A 22,308-nucleotide genomic window follows, 5' to 3' on the forward strand; every position below is an offset into this window, starting at 1 on the left:
CGCATATAAGTGTTGTGTCATCTGCATACAGGATAGTTGAAGCCAGTGGGGTAGCACTATGGAGGTTGTTTAAAAATAGTGAAGAGTAGTGGCACAATAATTGAACTCTGGTCAGGTCTAGCAATTTTGGGAGAAACTGCAGAAGAATCTCTGGCAATATCTGTTTCAGCATGAGCTGATCTTTCCCATCAGCTCCTTTTCCTTATGCTGACCAAGTAAAGTCTCAGTCCTAGAATGCCAGGGGTTGACCTTGAAGGCAGGCCTGAAGCTGATGCCTCAACCATAGGTCCAGTACCTTTTAGCATTTCCAAATTTTTCTGCCATTGATAGTTTATAAGTCTGGAAAACTTTAGACCTCTTTACAATTATTTTAACTAAGAAAACTGCACAAACTGCATGTTTATCTTGGAAGAATCTACTTCCTACAATTTTATTTTTTTAACTCTACCAGCCATAATATATTCCAAACAACTGACATAATAAAAACTGCTACAAGCTACCAACCTTTTCACAGAACATGGTGACCAAATATAAATAACAGTACTACCAACACGAAAGATAATTTTTAAAGGAAACAACAGTGGAGGCACTAAGTTGAAAAGTTGACTACAATGTCCTTGTAACTGCAGAAATAAAAAAAAAATAGAAATTGTACTGAAGTGGTCTAGGGCCTCATCAGATGAGGCGTGCAGCAAGACAGAGCTGAAAAATGTCTTTTCTTTACTACAGTTAATCAGGAGGTTCCAAAAACATGGAAAAATTTTAGATGCCTGACTATATGAAAGTATTGGCACATGAAAAATGAAGTGGTAACACCCATTTCAGACCTCACATTTGCTGAAATATAATTATGTTTCTTAAGCTAAACCACAAGGTTTTGTTATGACCTTTAAAGGCTGGCAGTGGATAATATGCATCAAGTAAATGCAAGGCTATGGTAGAAAAACAGTTCTTCATTTTAGACTAGAAAAAAATACCCCAAATCTTGCCTTAACCTGTGGAACAAAAGCCCAGACTGATGATCTATCTTTACACCCAAATCTTCAACTATCCATCCAAAAGAATTTCTGGAAAAAACTTCTGCATTGATATTTACATTCTTACCTCCACAGATGCAGAATTACTTAAATTATGTGTTTACATCTGTGTACAAATGTATAATTTTTATGTTTTATTTTTGCTTACCTGGCAGGTGCTTTCTTCATATGTTCGCCAATGAATGTTGCATTTGTCATACTCATTAATGTATTGGCCAAAGAAATCAAAGAAAGCAGATGTTGGGTAGTAACAGCACGGGAAACACCATAAGTACCCTTGCCTAGCCCTTCTGTTATAGACATCTTTCGTCGAGCTTCTATATCAGTCTCTGATGTTTTGCTAATAGGCTGCTTGAACCCGGGAATCATCAATGACATGTGGCCTCCTCTAGATAGCAAGCCAAAGGAAACAGGGCAATGAGGTTTCAGCATACCGAGACGACTCAGGCAAACTTCATCGAGTACTTCATTTAGGCCCCAGGCATGAAGGCAAGACATGAAGAGTTTCGCTGTGTCCATTGTCAAGTTGTACTCTAACAGTGTCAGAGGTTTGGACTTGCTTGAGTGATATTCTGGATCAACATCTTCTATTCTTTGACGCTTCATATCTTCATCATCATCTTCATCATCATCAAGAAGGTGTTCCTTGATGTTTTCCTTAATTGTTTCCTTAACCTGCTGGAAAAGGACGGCTGCCCGTTTACCTGCCAAGAAACTACTTCCTTTATCAGCACTGCCAGATGTCTTCTGCAGGCTTTCTGGTGATATTATTGTGGGACTGGGTCTTGAAGCTTCTTCTGTCAACAACTGAATAATTAATGCTTCAACATCAAAGAACAATACATGGATGTCTGGGTCTGTTAAGTTGGTCTTTATTGCCTGAACCATCAAGGAATTGTGGGAATATTTGGGCAAATTTCCCTGAAAAACAAGAATAATTTGTTATCAACGCATCATGAAAATCCACCTAATGCATATTACATTAAAATACTTGCAAAACGCTCAAAACTTCAAAAAGCTGATAAACACAGAGCTCTGTATGAAAGATATCCGAGTACTGTAGTAAAATGTTTTTTCAGATATATAAATGGTTCCTTTAAAAACAGAAACTTGCTAAATATATATATACCAGTACGACAAAAAAATAAATAAAAAAGGCACATTGAGATAAATGTCATACGTATTAACAGTTACAAGACCAGCTATAAGAATGCTACACCACTAGGTTATGCTCATAGAAAAGGTGTAATTATTTTTTTATACACGTTTTTGACTTATGTGCCTGCTAACCATCAAGCCATCCACTCCTGGACTTGAGCCCATTCATTCCCTCACACTGGATATCCCAAGCACAGAGGTGAAAGGCACTCAGCGGTACCACCATCCAGACACCCATAAAGGTAGTTTGTGCCCTAGGTGGTACTCTGTAGTAAGTGTCTTTCTGTTATGTCCCTGATCCCTTTTCTCTGATGGGGGACACTGGTCCTCTGTCATCAAGGAAACAATTACATCTCACCCATGTGAATGCATGCATTCATGCACCAGCAAAGAAAGCTAATGCATTCCCAGCTTCATATGGTGAATGTATGCTCCAAGGTCACTCTGTGGTTTGCTGCTCCTTTCCCAAGGGGATCATGCCATTTCATAATCCAGCCTGCCTCTCAGGATAGATACCTCCCATCCACCCCATGCCACCTCCAAAAGATGTTCTAGATGCAAACTGAACCAGCAACACCTGGGCTGCAATCAGAGCCTTTTCCTTATATGCCAGTTCAGCAGGTTATGTTAGAGGTACAGTTAATGAGTCACTACATAAAATTATTCTTCTGATACTAACTGGATAACCATCACAACATTATCTCTTAAGATAGCAGTAAAATGCTCACTCCTTGGCCACTCCAGTAGCTTAGAAGGATAAAGCCATGACAACAGTTCATTTTACCTGGGTTCAATTAGTGGTTCAGATGACTGATGAAGCAGCAGAGGAGGATTTGTTATGCCAGTCCCATGGGGTGGGTGGTTAAATGGGTGTTTCCTACAGCAATTTCTGGTGGAGGCTAGGGATGCTGCATTAAGGCAGCATTCCTCAAAGAGGAATAAAAGGTAGTGGGCAGCGCTGAACTACTGCAAAGATGGGGCAATATGCCTCATCCCCCCCACTGCAGGCCCATCCCTTGTGCATCAAAAAGCAGTCACATTGTGGGGATTGGTGGATAGTGCATAATAGAAAACCTCCAGTGGAATAGTAATGGCTGCAACCCACAGTAAGGCCTTAAGCACAACTACTGGCCCCAATTAATATAGGAGGAAATCTGAGGGGATTAGGAGTAGCAGGCTGACTGGACATGGCGTACTAGGTGGGAGTGCCTGTTGGATGATGCATGATTAAAAAGAAATGTCCAGGCATCGAGGATAATGTGCACTGAAATTATCCATGCCTATATCAATGCAATTTAATTAGCTGATGATGGAAGTCAGTGTGCACCAAGGCATTTACAAGAAGACCCAAAAGTGCTACTGAATTGATTAGCTAAGGATGGAAGTCAGTGTTCCAGCCAGCTGAAAGGAGGCAAACACTGCGTCATTCCTTCAGTTTCCAGTATCTGCTTTATCCTATAAATGGCCTTGAGAATGCCAGAGTTTAAACTGGCAAACATCAGATGTAAGAAATGGTCTCAATCCTGGATAAGATGCCAGTTCATTCCATAATACATACAAAGGCACTGTGCATGAGCTTGCATGTGCGTACACACATGCACACATACACACACATATAGGGCTAGAGGCAATATGGAGTACTACAAAATCACCTACTAGCGTGTCTTTGCACTCCTTTGGTATTCATGAATTAGTACAGACCAATTTGCTCTCAAGAGTAACGGAACCCATGAATGTCCTAGGCATTTGAAAAAACAGTTTTACCATACTTCTCATACTTAGTCATACTGAAAGATTCTCTCACTAAACTTCACAGGAAAAGATCTATTTCCATGGGTACGTTTTCACAGCTACTGACACAGGACAATAAAGAATTCTAAGAATAATCAGTGGTTGGACAATGTTTTCTTGGTATCATGAGTGAGTTAGCATTCACTGAAATATAATGCCCTTAATGTTTGATTAGCCATATGTAACCATATGCAATCTGTATGAACTTGGAAGGATAATTTATCAATCAAGAGACCAAGGCATTTACAAGAAGACCAAAAGTGCTACTGAAAGTACAAAGAAATGAAGCAACATCTTTAGCAAGCAAATGTTTGCCAAATAACATAACTTTGGTTTCGTACTGATTACGATGTAAATTATTGGAAGTTAACCATTTGTAGGGAGAGATCAAAGCCTTGCTGGTGTGTTGGCGTGAGTGAGTGAGTGAGTGAGTGAGTGAGTGAGTGAGTGAGTGAGTGAGTGAGTGAGTGAGTGAGTGAGTGAGTGAGTGAGTGAGTGAGTGTGTGTGTGTGTGTGTGTGTGTGTGTGTGTGTGTGTGTGTGTTGGTGTGCGTGTGTTCAGTTTGAGTTCAGTAATGCTGTTACACCTCCACATGCATCTAGAATAGTCTTCATAATATAAATAAGAGGGAACATTTTCTGATGGTTCTCCTCAATTCACTGGTGAAGATGACAGAAGTAAATAACCAAGATTTCAGTTCTGGGTGCACCATAGATTGACTGGATTTTGGAAGAACTGCTGCTCTTTTACATTGTGGACACTGAGCAGTTTCACTGCTCTAAAATCAAGTGCATGATGACCAATCCCTTCTGATGGCAGGCTTTTTCAGGAAGTTGAGTGTAATAGCCTACTATATCAAATACTTTATAAAGGTACAGAAGAAACACTGTTGTACAGTCACCTTATTCAAGTTTAACAATTATATGATCAGTGCATTGATATGGTAATCCCAGCAAAGTGTCCAAATCTAAAACCAAGCTGTGCTACAGACAGGACATCATGACATGATAGGTGATGTAATGAAGTAAACTGATCATGATTTATTTTTGCCCTAATATCTTGGCTAGGGGACTGAGGATTGTAATAAGCCTAAATTTTTCAAGCTTTGGACATTCTCTGTGTTTGGGTATAAATATTACCTGACCTCTGACAGATGTCAGTAACACTATTTTTATGCATGCTTCAGATAATTAAGAGGGGAAGAAAAGAAGTGATGTACGAATGAAAGGAAGGAACATGAACTGGTAGAAGATGATTAACAGAAACCTTACATTTTAAAGGAAGCATTAGATTACTGATGCAATCATAAACTTCAGATGAAAAAGAGGTGAGATAAGGAAAGCTGTGCAAAGTACTTCCTGTTACATCTGCAGTTACTTCATATGTTTGGGGCTTCTACAGTAGTACGTGCTTTTCACCTGGTTTTATGACTTTTTCAGCGGCATTTGCCTGCATGGCAATCAATATGTGATTCTGCAGCAGTTTATACTAGGCATAGCCAGCTTTAGGCACCACTGAAACCCACGGTCGTGGGGGTCACCAAATCTGTTGCTAATGTTGAGGGCCCCCACTGAGATACAGTCATGATGCAGGTGGGTGTCTCCTGTGCGCGGCTCTGATAATCAGACCGGTATTACCGTGAGCCAAAGTCATTTCCATGCATTTTTGTTTTCCTATTAATACTTCCTCCAGTTAGAAGGTTATATCAGTGCAAAGCTGCAATCTATCAGGTCCATTTTAGTTAAACAAGGACCTGATTAGTTGCAGCAAGCTCACTGCGCACTTCCACATGTGAGACCCATGTTGTGAGCTTTCTTTTAGGTTTCTTTTATGGTAGGAAATGGAATGTGATTTTTTTTCATTAATAGCATGGAACGAAGGGAAAGATTACAGGCTTGATTATAATTTGGGATGGACAGGAGCCTCGGGTGAAAAAAATATCAGAAAACCACAGTGAACCAGACCAAAAAGTCAGGGAAAAAAAAAAAAAAAAAAAGAGGCGAAAGTCTGGATATTGTGAATGTTTCCCACTTTCCTCTCCCACACACTCAACTACAAGAGGCCAGATTCATACATACATACAAATATTTCAAGCATGGGCATTAATGCTCTTCTAGTCTGTGAATATACCAAAATTCAGGGACAGAATTTAAGCATCATTCTTATAAAAGTTCCTGGATTGCCATGTATTGCACTATTTATTCAGCATGCCTTTTCTGGAAGATATAAATCGTAAAGTCAATCCTAAATGACTATGCAGACCTCTCAGCCTATATGAATTCTGGACAAAGCCAAAAATAATGGGGGTGGGGGGTGGATCAAAGGCCTTATGGCCTTACAATGCCCATTGGTTGGATTATACTAATACTTATACAGGTAAGGCAGTGGACTCCAACTGTTCATCGTTTTTGTTGTCCTGCTGCATACAACTGTCTGGTAAGCAACATCCTACAGATTCCAGAGCTGAGATAAAGTGCATGGTAAATCGTCCCACACTAAGCTATACCACGCACATAGGAACTGCTAGCAGAGTGAAGATTCAGGTATTTCCACTTGCAGATGGTGAACAGATGGTAGGATGTGGAGGGTATGCTGTAGTGGAATGGGATACAGTAGGTGCATGTGCTATGGGAGATAGACCCCAAATTTGAGAAGCAGCTAGAGGACATTGAGCACTGCTTCCAAGTTTTTATAGATTTTAGTACCAGTTTTACATAATATATTTAAATGAGATTGATGAAAGAAAGAAAGACATGTAAATGGAACTTGCACAGGTGGGGAATCAGTGCACCTTCAAGTCGTTCACCAGGTGACGTGTGTAAAATATAAGGTGCTGGGGACAAACACATGAATGTACAAATAATGTAAGCACAGCAGACGTTACTGCATGAGTGCGTGTGCATGTGTATTTGTGTTTAGAAGTTACATAAATGTCAGGAGACTGTACAACTATATGAAACTGTAATTATATATGGATATTAGTAGTTGTACAAGTGACTCAAACAACAAATCTCTGCCCATGTAAGGTAATTAGTAACAATTTGTATTACTGTTTAGGAAGGTCTAGGAAAGGGTGCAAACATGTAATCTGTAGGTGATCCTCACAACTACAGTCTAGTTATTGAACAAAGGACATCATAATTATAATTTTGGAATTGTAGCTAAGTAGCACTAATGATAAAAGTGTTGAAGACCTGCTCATATTAGGGTACAAGCTTAACAGAAAGTGATACAGAAAATACCAATTCAGCTACAAATCCTGGAGGATGAAATATCTTAGTGTGTGGTTCTGAGGTGGGTATGTGGTGCCAAGAATTACATGAATCAAAATGTGAAGATGGGTGCCTGTAATTTGGTGAAACAATGGGTACTTTTGTATACAGTGAAAATTGTAGAAACTGATGAGTGTGGAAACATGGTCACTGTAAAGTGTGGCATAAGTGATCACAAAGAAAATCCAGGAACCCTGATTCTTTTTCAGTGCAACATGGATGAAAGTATGGGCAACTGTAAGTACACCCCTGGTCTGGCTCCTCAAGCCCTTAAAGAAATGGGGTCTAAAAGTTACACTGTCCATTTGTTGGATTGCTGTCCACTGGACAATATTCACAGGGTCCATTACCGGCAGAGGGTGTGTCCGTGTGTGTGTCCAAGTGAATTCTCAGACACACCTCTGAGCGAACTTCATTCTGAGATGGACCTTCAACTTAACTTCATACTGAGACAGACCACCAAGTGAATTGGTAGGTAACCATGCCACTTCAGAATACAAAATACATAAACCCACTTTTTGGGACAACACAGGAGAAATATCTGGTTAAGTAACTTGCTCAGTCACATGGTCTGCAAATAGAGGTATAAAGGACAAACCCTCTACCCTTGACTACAGAGAGAAGGTCTGTCTCATTAACTTAATTTTCTGATAACTTAGTAAGATTACAGTCAGTAATGCTAGTAATTAGAATTTCATAGTAAGTGAATGCAAAACCTATTGTTCTGTTAACTTTGTAAGTGAATTAGAGTAATCTGCTTCTTATATGTCTCTGATTTTTGTAGGATGTCTGGTTTTGTTTCAGTTTATACCCTGCCCTTCAATAACTTCTATTTTTTGTTTAATCACGAAGGATTAGTCATTCAATACCAATCATTAGAGTTTTGCAGTTCTCATTGTTCAGAAAATGCATTTTGTTCTGTCAACTTTTTAAGTGAATTGGAGTTACCTGGCACTTAAGGCTCTGAGCTGTTAATGACCTGCTTCCTGTAGTTAAAATTAAAGGGTTTGAATTCTTCCAACTCCGTTTGCCTACTGTACAACTTTAAGCTGTTCATTCAGAAGGTGCTCCTGGATTACCTCTGCAAACTGACACTTTGTCCATGGAGTCTACCTACTACAATAGATAAAAATGACAATATTTAAAATTTGCACCTTTCTGCATCTTTGTCTTACTATTATTTTTGCCTTTGTTCAGATTTCTTGACAAATGAGTATTTTGGTCTGTTCACTGTAAAATGTGTGATTTTCCGGCAAAATGTTGTGGACTGAAGTCTCTAAATAATGCCAGGAATGTGAGTTTCAGACTTTATATCCTTCAGAAAATGCATGCTAATACAAGTCTTGTTTTTTTAGCAAATTTTTGAGTATGTTAGAGATAGTTAATATCTGTTCCTGATTTTTGGCCATTTCTCTAAATCTTGAGCTACGAGGTTGGGAGTGCATGGGGTGCAATAGGCTACACTGTACAGTTGTCACAGCAGTGAGCTAAAATGCACTTCTTGGTCATTATTTATGAATTCGTTCATTCATTTAATCACAAGCAAACATCTTAGTGTATGCAGTCATACACAGGGCTGTAACTAGTCACAAGTAAGTGTGTGTGTGTGTGTGTGTGTGTGTGTGTGTGTGTGTGTGTGTGTGTGTGTGTGTGTGTGTGAGTGTAAATACTTCTTGCATCCCAGATTAGTTATGGTGTAAAAGAAATCAGTTGTAGTAAACAGCAGCATCATCGCGAGACAAATTCTTTTGAGTATGATCCTCAGTTTCCCTGTTTTGCTCACTGTTGACGGTGTTTGTTATTTAGCCCTGAATAAACTGGACAGCATGAAGTCAATAATTTTAATAGTATGAACACAGTTTCAATTTAACTTGTTTTTGTAGGGACACAGTTGTAACATTCATCGTGTTGGGCTACAGCAGTTAGTGTGGCACTTATGCTGATGGGTAAGGCTTTGAACAGTGTTTGTTTCCCTCAGTCTTCATTTGTTTACTGTACAAACCTTACCTAGTCACTTCACTAGCGTGTGCTCCTGGGTTGCTCTTGAAATGGAGCAAATGTGTCCAATGAACTATCCCAAGCTGTTAGCAAACATTGTACATTTGTCTTTTGAATTCCTGCACGTTACAAATAGCTGCTAATTAGTGCTTCACTGTATGCTATTTCACGATAAATCCCGGTACGTCTCTTGTAGTTAAAAGTGTTGCCACATATTTTCAATAAATATGCGTTTCTAGACAAGAACATTTTATTAATGCTCATGCTGTCTGTTTTCAGTGTGTTTTGTTTTGTTCATCACATATTTTTGGTGTTTTTACTGTAATTTTTAATACAAGTTTTAAATTAAATCCAAATATGTTATCATTGTAAAAGGTAAGAAGAAAATATTAAGTACACTGAAGAGTCTGAACATTATTTTATGGTCATTGGGAAAAGACAGACAAGTAATTAGATACCGAGATAACTGAAAACAGTCTTTCAAGAAAGATACTTTAAGTAGGACGAAGCTGCTGGCTCAAAGGGGTTGTTAATGCTTGAAGCATGATAATTATGTCTCATGGAGGAATAGGATCCCTTATGGGAGGTATCAATAAGAAAGTTCCCTTTAGAAAGGCCTTTGAAATCTTTAGAGAAGCTATAGGCATCTGACTGTGTCCAATATGGAAATTGGAAATAGTAGCTAATGGCACACTGACTGTTGAAAAGCTGGATCCATTTTTGGAAAACATCTGACAAAAAATCTACAATGGAAGGAAGAGAAGCTGAAAAAATATATATCCCCTGAGCAGCTGCCCAGATAGAGAATCTCTTCCATTTACTAAGGTAAACTTTTCTGGTACTCAATTTTTGAGATGCTAACAAAATATGAACCACTTGAGTTAAAAGCCTGACATCTTGGACCACTTTTAAAACTGGAGGAACCATGCAATTAACTTCAATGTCTCTGGATCCAGGTGGGGTTGCCTGGATGTGTGAGAGCCCAAAGTTCAGGACAAATGTTCAGCATCCAGGAAGGATATAGTAAATGAGGGAAACCACACTTGCCGGGGCCAGAAAGGAGCAATGAGGATTACTTTGGCCTTGCATCTTTTTGCTTTCTGAACCAACTTTGTTATCAGAAGAAAGGAGTGAAAGGCATATAGAAATCCTGGGGGCCAATTGTGGACTAGAGCATCTTTTGATGATAGTCCCTGTAGGGACCCTTTGTGAGGCAGGAGGATGGATCTGCTCAGTTTGTCCACTAACAGAGTGGAAGTTCTGAGAATATGCTTTGTTATGAGAAAATGATGGGAAGATATCACCCACCGGCATACTCTCATGGCCTCTCAGCACAAAGGATATGAATGGGTTCTGCCCTGCTTGTTGATGTACCAAACTACTCACCTAATGTTCACCTGGATGGAGATCACATCCCTGGGGAGACAGTTCTGGAAAGCCTGAAATGATAGGAAAACTGTCCTCATTTCCAGTACACTGATGTGGAGAGTGGACTCTGCATCTGACCATGAAACTTGAACAGTCTTCCCTTCGAAATACCCCAATCTCAGGAGGGAAACATCCATGGTTACTATGGCCAAGGAAAGATGTGCAGAAAAGGGCTGTCTTTCCATGAGAGCTGTGAAGGTCCACCATGATGTAATGTCACACTTGCATATGAGAGTTAGACAAATCCATGCATGAAGAGAATGGAGGAACTGAGGCCACTTGTACAGAAAGGATCAACTGAAGAATTATTGTGCAGTATCTGACTAGGGCAACTAACTTTACTTTCAACGTCAACAGTCCTAGCAACTGAATGATAAGTCTTGCTGGAGGTGAGAGGTGCTGAAGAAAGAACTTGCACTGCTGTCTGCGATAGAGACAGAATCCTGGACTCTGAGAGAGTAGCAATCTGGTTGCTCTTGTTCGAGTGGCATCCAATGAATTCTATTTGTTATGTGGGTATTAATTTGCTTTTGGAGTGGCTGATTGTGATCCCCAAATGTTGAAAAAACTGGAGTAAGAAGTCCCACTGCTGGAGTAGGAGATCCTTCATTGGTGCAGTGTGGAGCCAAATGTCTAAATATGGGAACATCTAGAATCTGCAGCAGTGTGAGATATGCTGAGACTACTGCCATGCAAGAGGTAAATACCTGGGGAGGCTGTGGTGAGACCAAAGGGCAGTGCCCTGAACTGAAGTGTATGGCTCCCAGATGGAAACAGCAAAATCTCATTGATTGCTTTGAAATCTTGGTATGGTAGTACACATCCAAGATATCTACAGAGCACACCAATCATCTTTCCTCAAAAGGGGAAGAATGTTCTGAACTGTGACCGTCTGTAACTTTGTCTGTTTTACAAACTGATTGAGATGACTGAGGTCTAAAATTGGTTGTAGGTCCCCTGTCTTTTTCAGAACTAAAAAGAACCGAGAATAGACTCCAGATTCTAAACAGTCTGGAAGGACCTGCTGGACAACTCTTTTTAACAGTTTTAAGACTTCTATTGTTGCGGATTCTATCTGATAGAGTGGTACTGTGGGAATTCTTCTTTTCTTTAACAGAGGGGAAAGCAAAGGGTATTATATAGCCTCTGGTGGCTATCTGCAGCACCCAAGTGTCTGATGTGATGGCCTGCCAGGCTTAAGAGTGCAGGGATAAACAGCCCACAAGCAACTCCAGAATATAGCAGTTGGCCAATCCTTCAGAAGTACTGGAAAGATTTCTCAGGAAAAAGGACCACAAAATCTTTGATTATGTGGTCCGCCTCTGCCTTTAGAGTGACATCCATTGAAATTGTTCCTCCTCGCCTGTCTGCAGAACTGTCCTGGTTGAACCTTTGAAATTTCCAGAACCACATCTTCCTGTGATACCTCTGATTTTTGGAGAAGGTTCTCTGAGGGGTGGAGAAGTGGATTCCAATGGCAGAAAGGGTATTACTGTTCTGCTCACTCCTGGTGAGAGTTTCCTTTACCTTTGGCCCAAACAATGTGGAGTCATTAAAGGGAGCTTTAAGGAAGGAAGTCTTGAAGCCTTCTGCAAAGTCACACTATCGTATCCAGACATGCCAGCAAAATAGCTATGCCTGTACATGCTGATCTGGCTGTATCACCACCTATATTAGAAAGCAGATGCATGAATATCTGAGACATCGATTGTAATGTAGACAGCTGGGACTTCACTGTTTTCTGGATGTTCATTGGTAGGTTACCTGAGAAGGACTTGGGGAATTCCTCTGTCAAGTCCCTCCGAAAACACATCATGTAGGCCAGGTAGTTCAGTGCTCTAAGTGGGAAAGTCGCTGAACTATGGCATCTACTGGGACACCCTTGCTCCAGTGTGCTCTATCCTTTGGAGTAACCAAAATCTTGTCCAGCTTCTTTGGAACTGGCTTTGCCTTGCTCAGGATCTTTCCAAGATGGCTATAAGTGCATCAGTAGGTGGTACCACCTAGGAAGTAGAAACACAGACTCTTCCAGGTAGGATGTGTTAGTAGACCAACTCCCGACCCCCCCCCCACTGCTTCCTCAATTCCCACATATTACCAAAGGACCCATCCCCATCATCCAAGTCTGTGTCTTCAGTAAATGATTCCAGAGATTAATCTAAATGTTTCCTCTTGGATGTCTGCTTCCTTGGGCCCTCTATCGATGGGATTTCCGGAGATGGGTCAGAGTCAGATAAGGAGCTCACATGGTGTGCATCCCCAAGACTAAAGGAAGTTGAACTTCCCTGTCCAAGTGGAAATGACAAGTCAAATGCAATGTCCAAAAGGGGTTGGGATAGAGCTAAACATGGAAAGCATCTCTTCTCTTGGTCTAGCAAGAACCCTTCTGAAAGCCTGAAAATGCCAAGACACAGAGTGGAGCTGAAGAGACTATCACACCATCATTGCAAGATGAAGAAAGAGCACCCCCTGACCCAATCCATCCCAGATCCAAAGTCAACATCTAGGCTGAGCTATCTAGTGCAGAGGTGTTAAACAAAATAGACAGATCCGAATGTTTTCATACCAAATCACCACCTCAAGCCCCTGCATTGATGCTTTGGCTCTGAGACTCATCCTGATTTGATGGCATCAGAGTAAAGAGAGTAAGGGACATAGTCAGAGTTAAAACTGACATGACCATCTGCTCTGATGTGGGTTCTCTTGGGAGGCTTGGTTCCATTGTTTTCATATCCGAAGGATGTACCTTAAATGAAGAAATTAATGGAGGGGCTGTTGCAGCCATTCTTGGAACATTTGGTGTGGATGAAGACAGGAGAACCCCTAAATGAATTTGCATCCAAAGCAATCTCTGCATCATCCTGTCAACACAGGCTTGATGACCAAACGGTCCCGGAGGATTAAGCTACTGATGGTGGTCTGGGCAAGTGCTTCTCCTAAAGAAAAGGTGAATGCAGCTGAGGTCTCTCTGGCTCTGGAGAAAAACAAGAAGGAGAAGTTTGTAATCAGATTGGAGGGATCCGTCGGCTGAGAAATCTTTGGTGCCAGACTCAAGGGTTCTGATGGGACCAGAGACCACTTATCTGATCACTTCCAAGCTGATTAATCTTTGTCCTTCTATTTTCCTTGAACCTGTCTCTATCATTTTGTTTAGCTTTCTCCATTGTCTTAGCTGATGATGTAGAAGGAGCATCAGAAGTTGTTGAGACCTGAGTGGACTGTCCTGACTGCGGGATTAAACTTTTTCAAAGAGGTTTACCTCTACAGCCCTGAATGACCCTGGAATCAAAAGAGGAGCAAGCCTCTTACTCTGTGTCCAGATAAGCTGCCCCACGCAGTATATACAAAGGGAGTGCGGATCTTGCGGTGGGATCTTATGGCAGCAGGCTCTACATTTTTTTGAAACCTTGAGCCTTGTCTGCCATGTAGATGGCAAAGTATCATCAAACAGATCAGTCTGAAATACCAAAGCGAGGAAGAACTAACCAGCACACTATTTAAATACAGAAAACAGAAAAAACGAATAGTAACAAGATACTTCTCCATTAAAATGAATTAACTTTCTGGGTCAGACAAACAGGGAAAGAATTATAATTATTATTACTTTTTTTTTAAATTTAGCTGTAAATAATACGGGAGGTAAATGCAGCAAAGAGCTGCATTTCTTCCAGACTCTTGGATCTGACTGTCAAGCTCTTCTCTTTAACCATAATGTCTGTTACTGCTGTATGACCTCAGATCTAGTTTGCCGTCACAATGCACCAATTTAGAATATAACTTATAACAAGAAAAAGGAACAGAATAGGGGGTCAAATAGGATCAGTGGTTCCAAAGTCTCCATCAGATAACTCCCCAAATGAAAAAAGAGAGGGGAAGTGGGGGGGGGTGAGGAAGAATGAAAATGGACAACACAGACGCACAGCTATGGTGAGTACACATATCTGATGTTGTCATTTTTCATTCATTCCTTAATGAATGGGACAGAGTCCCAGCTAAGATAACCCTGGGTCGCCCTCACAGAAGGATGTTCCGAAGTACTGCAGAACCAAAGGCAGCCCTATTTCTGGAGATGATATCCAACTTGTAATGAGCAATAAAAGTATGATTACTTGTCCAAGTGGCTGCAGCACAAATATCATCAATAAAAGTTCTGGACAGAATGCAGATGATGTAGCCACATACCTATTTGACAGAACTTTAGAGGGTCTTGTCAAAGGCAAATCTCATAAAGAATAAATATAAGAAATACAATCTGTTAACCATTTAGCTAAGGAGACTTTGGAGACTGGATTTTCCAATTTCTTACAGGAAAAGGAAACAAACAGTCAGTTTTCCTAAAACCCTTCATTTTACGAAGATAAAAATGATACTGCCTGTGTACATCCAAAAGGTGCAGCATGTATTCCCCTTTAATGGAAAATTTTGGAAAGAAGACTGGCAAATTATTTGATTGATGCTCATTTCAGAGCCTATTTTTGGTAGAAAAGATGGGTTAATACATAAGGTAACCATGTGTTTATGAGAAATCAAATAAGGTGGTTTTGAAAAGAGTGCTTGGAGTTCAGAAGCTCATCTAGCTGAAGTAATAGCCACAAGAAAGATTGTCTTTCAAGAGAGAAATTTGAGATCAAACTTGGCTGAAGGCTTGAATGGGGGTTGAACTAAGCTCTGCAGCATAAGTGTAAGATCCCAAGGTGGAGTAAGATCTTTAATCAGAGGTCTAAACAAAAAAGTACCTTTAAAGATTGCTTTATATAGTCTGTATGAAGCTAGAGGGAATTCATTATCTTCAGTGTGGAAATTAGAGATGGCTGCTAGCTGAACTTTAACAGTGGGGAAACTAGCAACTCCTTGAAAAACTGCAGCAAGAAAATCTAAAACAGCAGGAATGGGAGCAGTAAAGGGATCTAATTCTCTCTGTTCAGGACACTAGGAAAATGTTTTCCATTTATTCTTCTATACCTTCCTCATTGAAGGTTTCTCGGAGGATATTAAAATTTGCTGAACTGGTGAAGAAAGCCTGGACTGTCTAGCCATCATCAAAATTGGAGAAACCATGCGGTCAACTTGAGGCCTGGAATGTCCTGGTGAGCCATCCCCGAGGGATGAGATACCACATCTGGACTGGAGTCCAGTGTCCAAGGAGGACACAGAAGGTGAGACCACAGAAAGGGGAACCAAACTTGCCTAGACCAAAAGGGGGCAATGAGGATAACCTTGCTCTTCAATTCGAGTACTTTCCAAAGAAATTTGTGGATTGCAGGTAAGGGAGGGTAAGAATACAGGAGATCAGCGGGACAAACGTGGACTACAGCACCTCTTGGTGACACCCCTGAGGGGGAATTATGATGTAAAACCTGCTGCACTTGTTGAGAGGAGAGGCAAAGAGCTTGCACCAAGGTGGGCCCTATCAGCAAATGATCCTTTCTGCCACTGCATGGTTGAGAAGCCACTCCTGAGGCAACAGAATAGTCCTACTGAGCTTGTCGGCTAGAAAGTTGGATTTCCCTGGTATGCATGTTGCTATAAGAAAGCGGTTGGAGGAGATTGCCCACTGATAGACTCTCATTGCTTCTCAGCAAAAGAATAGGACCTTGGTCCCCCTGTTCGTTGATGTATCATACCACCAGCATGTTGTCTGTCTGGATAGCATGGATAGCAATTTTTCCTAGAGGAAGAGAGTTCTGAAAGGCCTACAACTCTAAAAGGACCGCTCTCATCTCTAAGACATTTATATGCATACTGGTCTCTTCTGGGGGCCATGTCCTTTGAACAGTTCATCCCAAGAAATATCCCTCCAGTGGGAAGCATCCATGGTCAATGTGGCCTTTGGGGGAGGAAAGGTAAAGGGACATCCCTGCAAACCTCACTGGATTGAATCCACCAAATTAGGAAATCCCTGCAAACCCAAGAAAGTTTTACAGGATGGTTCAAAGGCCGTCAAAGAATCAACCACTGTACTGCTAGAGTCCAGTGGAGAATTTGCATGTAAAGAAGAGCAGTGGGTAGCAGAGTAATCCCCGCAACCACAGAACTTAAGACATGAAGAACCAATTTTGCCAGAGGAGAAGGGACACAGAGAATCTGACATACATGCAATTTCAAGGTATGCACTCTGTTTTGTGGTAGAAAGGCCAATTGACTGATCGTGTCCAGGTGAGCTCCTATAAACTCCAAGATGAACTGGCTGAAGATGGGAAGATTCACTGTGATCTGATCGCGAAGAACTGACACAACTGATGCCTGGTTGAGACGTTGAGGAGCCAGTCATCCAAATAAGGAAACACTGAATCTGTACAGTCTGAGATGAGCTGCTACTACTGCTATACATTTGGTGAACACCCTGGGGGCTGTGGTGAGACCAAAGGAAAAGGCTCTAAACTGATAATGACTAGCCCCCAGCTGAAAGAGTAAATATCTCCAAGAACTGTTCATCTTGATGTGATAGTAAGCATCTTGGAGATCTATGCAGCACATCCAGTCATCCTTCTGTAGAAGAGACAACATGGATTGAACCGTGATCATCTGGAACTTGGAGTTCTTTATAAACTGATTTAGATGACTGAAATCCAAAATGGGTCTCGGGTCCCATTTTCTTATGCACTAAAAAGAACCTTGAGTAAGTTCCAGATTCTCTTTGGTCTGGTGGGACCTCTTGGATGGCTCTTTGTCTAGCAGCTTTTGAACTTCCAGAGCTGCTAACTCCCACTGACTGGGTACATCTTTGGGGAGACTTTTCTGTTTGAGTGAAGGAGTTTGTAAAAAGGGAATGAAATATCCTCTGGGTATGATCTTTTTTACCCAAGAATCTTTTGTGATGGCTGCTCAGGCTTCTGAGTGCAAATACAACCCTTCAGTAGAACTGAAAGGGCCTATCCAAAAAGGAATCTTGGAACCTTTGATTTTGAGGTCCCCTTCTGGCATATGGATGGCGTCTTCATTAGAATTTCACCCTCTGCCCATGAAGAAAACCTCCCCTCATGAGTCCTAAAAAGGTCCTTGAGATTTTTGGAACCACATCTTTTTTCCACCTTGCTGACTCCTCGAAAAGAGTCTTTTGCAGGGTCGAAAAACAGATTATATACCATTAATAGGAATTTGACCCAAATATTAGGCTACAATATTTCCATGCATCAGTTTTATATTTACCATTCCACAATACTGAAAAAGTATTTTCTATGAATCCTTAAACTAAAGTCTGTTTGCTCCCACCATTACATTTACTTGTACACTGACTTTGGCACGGTTTATACCCACTGTGGTCATCACTGCTGCCCGAACAGTTCAACAAATCTACTTGGCTAGATGCTCATCTTCCTCATGGGGATAGCAGTGGATGAAGCTACTAGTAATCTTATGACCTTTTGGCTGAGATGTTCCTTTAAGATGGTCAGGCATTAGAAGTCTTCAAGATGATAGTAAATTGTTGTTGGAACCATTACTGGATACTGGCAGACAACCGAAAAATCTTCTGTTATGGTTGATAGTTCCAAACATAATGTTACTTTTCTTTCTTTTATTCAACCCCTGAACAGGGTGAGGCAATCTTTGCCGACACTGCTGCATAATAAAAAGTTCTATCATCTCCTCTCCACTTTTGTCTCCTGCTTCAAACTGTTGCTTCAAAGAGTCTTCTAAATGAGGTATTGTCTTATGAGGGATTGCTACTTGTTCAGTTATATTTAAAAAAAAACACCCATCTCTGCCTCATAATTTCTCAAAACGTATCCACACTTCAGGTCGTCAAGGTGGATAGAAGAATCTGTGCTCTCTTTCTCTTTAATATTAAGGATGGAAGACTCTACAGATTGAGTCTACATGATACTTCTTGTATAAATGTTTCTTACCACACTTCAGAGGTGATGAGTCTGGGGATGATGAAACTGGAATAGGTCAAAATACTGTGGGGAGACCCCACATGAGAATTCCAGATCCAACATCCTGTTGCCCTGACAAGGCTGACAGCTAGAGAGCCACACAAAGAAACATGCACAATAGTTCAAGGCTGATGTTATAAGGGATACATGTATTAAAGCTGACCGATGCAAAACTCTCTATCAATATCATTAATACTGACATCTGTGCTGCTCTCAAGACCGAGAGCATAGTTCTCAAGCATTAAATACCAAACTCCCCAAATGTCAGCATCAACGCTAACAAACCTGGGATCTACGTTCAACCCTGAGGGATTAAACTCTAACACTACAGGTGATAAACTCATCAATCCTCACCCACCATTGATGGCCTTGACCCCAAAGACTTGAATGGCAACCTTGTCAAAGCCAGCACTGACACTGGCAAGACTGGTGTAGAGGATGCTCCAAGGACCTGAGCCCTGACATCAGGGCCAAGGTCCCATCAATACAAACAGCATTGATGTCAAAATCACTGGCATTAACTGAAGAGTCAATATTAGAGTTGTTGAAATCAAAGACTGTGGCCCCATAGTGGAAACCACAGTTATCATTGACAGTTCTACTGAAGCAGATGCTGGCATATGATGGACTGACTCATGTCTCCTCAAGACTGGCTCTTGGACTGTAAGACTCCGTGAGAAATAGCAGGAGGATCATGCAGAGATAAGACAGATAAAATTGTTCTATCTGTCCAAAAACAATGGAATCAGAGGCAGCAAGGCATATTTTGCAGGGCTAGGTTTACACAAACCTGTAGTCCATTTCTGGTGAAGGATTGGAGATGAATTTGAGTCTTGCAGATGGTAATCTTAAAGCCATGAAATCAGAGACCTCTTGATCAATGACAAATTTATCTGGGGACTTTAAGAAACAGCTTTAACAGACAAGGTTGGAACTATGTGAGAAGAATGGTCAAAATATATATCATCCTCAGTAGAATCTCTTTCAACGGTCACTGATTTATGGAAATGGACTTCAAAGAAGCCTTTGATGTCAAAATCCCACTGGGGTGAGGAGGAGTTTTCTTTCCATTCTAAACAATTTTAGTTATTTTCTTCTCTTCCTTGAATGATATGGAGTGAAACCTTATCAAACATCACAAACAGTTGAAATTAAAGCTAATAATACTTTTGAACAACTAATAAGCGCATAGTTTCACAGACTAACTAATAAAGTCTAAAGTCCAGGAAAAAAGCACAAACTGAAGTAATGCCTTAAAATCTAGGGAGGGGACTAGTGAAGTTAAAAAAACTAAACAAAAACGTGGTAAAATGAATTTATCTACCCTGAAATGTTGATAAACTAAAGGATATGAAACAAAGATACATAAAAGATAATGAACAAACTCTCAAGCAAATATAACCAAAAATAAATAAATAAAATAACTTTGTAAAAAATAGTATGTGGCCAGTCACCATATGTGACTAGCTTGAGTGCATGGCAGATAAGATATGAAGAGGCAGCTCAATTCACAGGTCACTGCGGGTAAAAGAGGAGGGGGTACTACTCTTGAGAAGCTTTAAGTGCAGAGTTGCCCAATGCCTATCAACAATAGACTTGTTGATGAAGATGGATTTCTTTATACCAAATCTTTCCTTTTTTCAAACAAAATACATCTTTACTGAATTATCACTGATGACACAGGCAATCATAAATTTATATAACTGAAAACAAACCATTTTGATATATTTCAGTTGCAAACATTATATATCACGTATGATCTTCTATACAGTCATTGTCAATTGAACATTACATAGCTCATTTGATTCCTGCCTTCTCTTAAACTTCATTCCTCTTCCAAAACATTACTCTGAATGTATTGTTCACACAATCCCCAATTTTTTCTACGTAATTTGCTCCTACTCTTCTATAAATATCCCACTTCCACTTCTTTTATCTCTATTACTACATTCACTACTAATGTGTAGTAGCTGCTTTTTTGGCAGCCATCAAAATTAAACTCAGCAACGGCTTACAATACTATGTCTAGGCATTTCAGACCCTGTTTCACAGCTCAAAAAAGAATTTCTTTAGTTACACCAACTTGCTCGCCCAGTATTTCTGACAGAGTTGTCTGTAGGAAACTTTTACAATTTGCCAACTCATTACACTCCCAAAAAATATGTTCTCAATTACCTCTTCATTCCCCATCACACCTCCAACATTTTCCATCTGCTTGAGGAAAAAATCTTTAGAGTCTGTTTGGAGTATAAATTTTCCTATGCAAACACTTCCAAGCAATAAACCTAAAGGTTATAGATATTTTTTGCACATTTGAGAGCCATATGTGTATCTTCTTACTGTTTCTTCATCTGATATCAGTTCTTCATAGGGATGGCAGTCTCTAACCTGCAGTCCAAATGTACAATTAACCTCTTCCTATTCTATTACCTTAAACTCTCTGTAATTATTTGCTCACAATACATTGGTTCCCTCCTTTGCCAGTTTTCTCCAGTAAATTCCAGACCCATCTTACCTATTCTAAGTACCCCTAACTGCAGTCACCCCTACTGGTAGAATCTCCTTCTTCCATTCCAATGTTGGCTTAGTTCTTGGAATACTTTCTGCTACTTTATGAATATAATATTGTGTATGGCTATAATTACTCTCCTTAAAGATCTGTATCCAAAATCCCAGTCTCTCCTTATTTCTCTGAGTTCCCCCCATTTCATCACCATCACTTTCAACTTTGAATTATACCTTTCTGCTTATGCTATATATAGGAGCCTTAACTGTGTAACTCTGAAATATCCCTTCAAATAAGGAAATCCCAAACCACCTTGTTCTACTGGAAGGATCAACTTATCCCACTTGACTCTTGTCCTTTTCCCCCTCCCAGATAAAATCATTCAACTCTTTATTAAGTGTTATCCACAACTTCTCCTCTGGTTAATAGAAATATTCCTGACCTGTGTATAAAAATAAAGGGACAAAAAACATTTTCACTGCTTGTATTTTGTTATCCATATTCTATAAAAGAGCTTCCAGTTTTCTATTTTCTATTATCTTTTGTTTATTCTCTTCCCACATATCCTTAGTTACCATAACATAATCCATTTTAACCTATACCTCTCATTACTTCATTTTATCATGTCCCCATAAATATGGGTATTGCTGAACCAATTCTTGTGTGGGTACGTTTATTTATTCATTCATTTACTTATTTGCTTTTTGTTTACCAGGAACATCCACTGGGCCTAACAGAACCCATTTTCAGTGGAGGCCCAGGGAGAAAAGCTCCACAGTATAGAAAATTAACAGTTAAACATTACAAATATCAAATTACACAGAAATTATAAAGTAACTACAAGAATAAGTGTGTACAAACTGTTGAGAGAACCATAACATGAGTATACAATTTTAAACAATCAACAGAAAAATATGCATCTACATAACCTATTGGTTCTATAACTCTTTCTATGGTAGTACTATCTTATACAGAAACAGTGGTGGCAAGAAGTAAGGGGGGTCACACCCTTACTGGGGGGGGGCTTGGTACAAGTACACTTCCAGCATGAGGAGACGGTGGTGATTATGAAGAGAAGTTTTGAACTGGGAGGGATTTTGAGTTGTTCTAATGGATAGAGGCAATGTATTCCAGCTCTTGGCTATTGAGAATGAGTAAAGAAGCTGGCCAGGTGAGAGGTTAGGTTTGTAAACCTGTAACCAAAAACATACATAGCTTAGGGTACTGCCTTTGTTTTATCT

At 40.2% G+C, this 22,308-nt stretch overlaps 1 protein-coding gene across 2 annotated transcripts in view; it reads right to left on the reverse strand.

Annotated features, from left to right (window-relative positions):
* Window positions 1-22,308, reverse strand: part of WDR7 (WD repeat domain 7) — a 3,592,087-nt gene that overhangs the window by 2,587,600 nt on the left and 982,179 nt on the right. For both annotated transcript variants that reach the window (XM_044074906.1, XM_044074897.1), the window contains exon 14: window positions 1,186-1,958. In XM_044074906.1, the coding sequence (XP_043930841.1) occupies window positions 1,186-1,958 (773 nt within the window). The remainder of the gene's footprint in view (window positions 1-1,185; window positions 1,959-22,308) is intronic.

Source organism: Protopterus annectens, chromosome 1.part1 (genome assembly GCF_019279795.1).
Source record: "Protopterus annectens isolate FY-2018-M chromosome 1.part1, PAN1.0, whole genome shotgun sequence".
Lineage (NCBI taxonomy): Eukaryota > Metazoa > Chordata > Ceratodontiformes > Protopteridae > Protopterus > Protopterus annectens.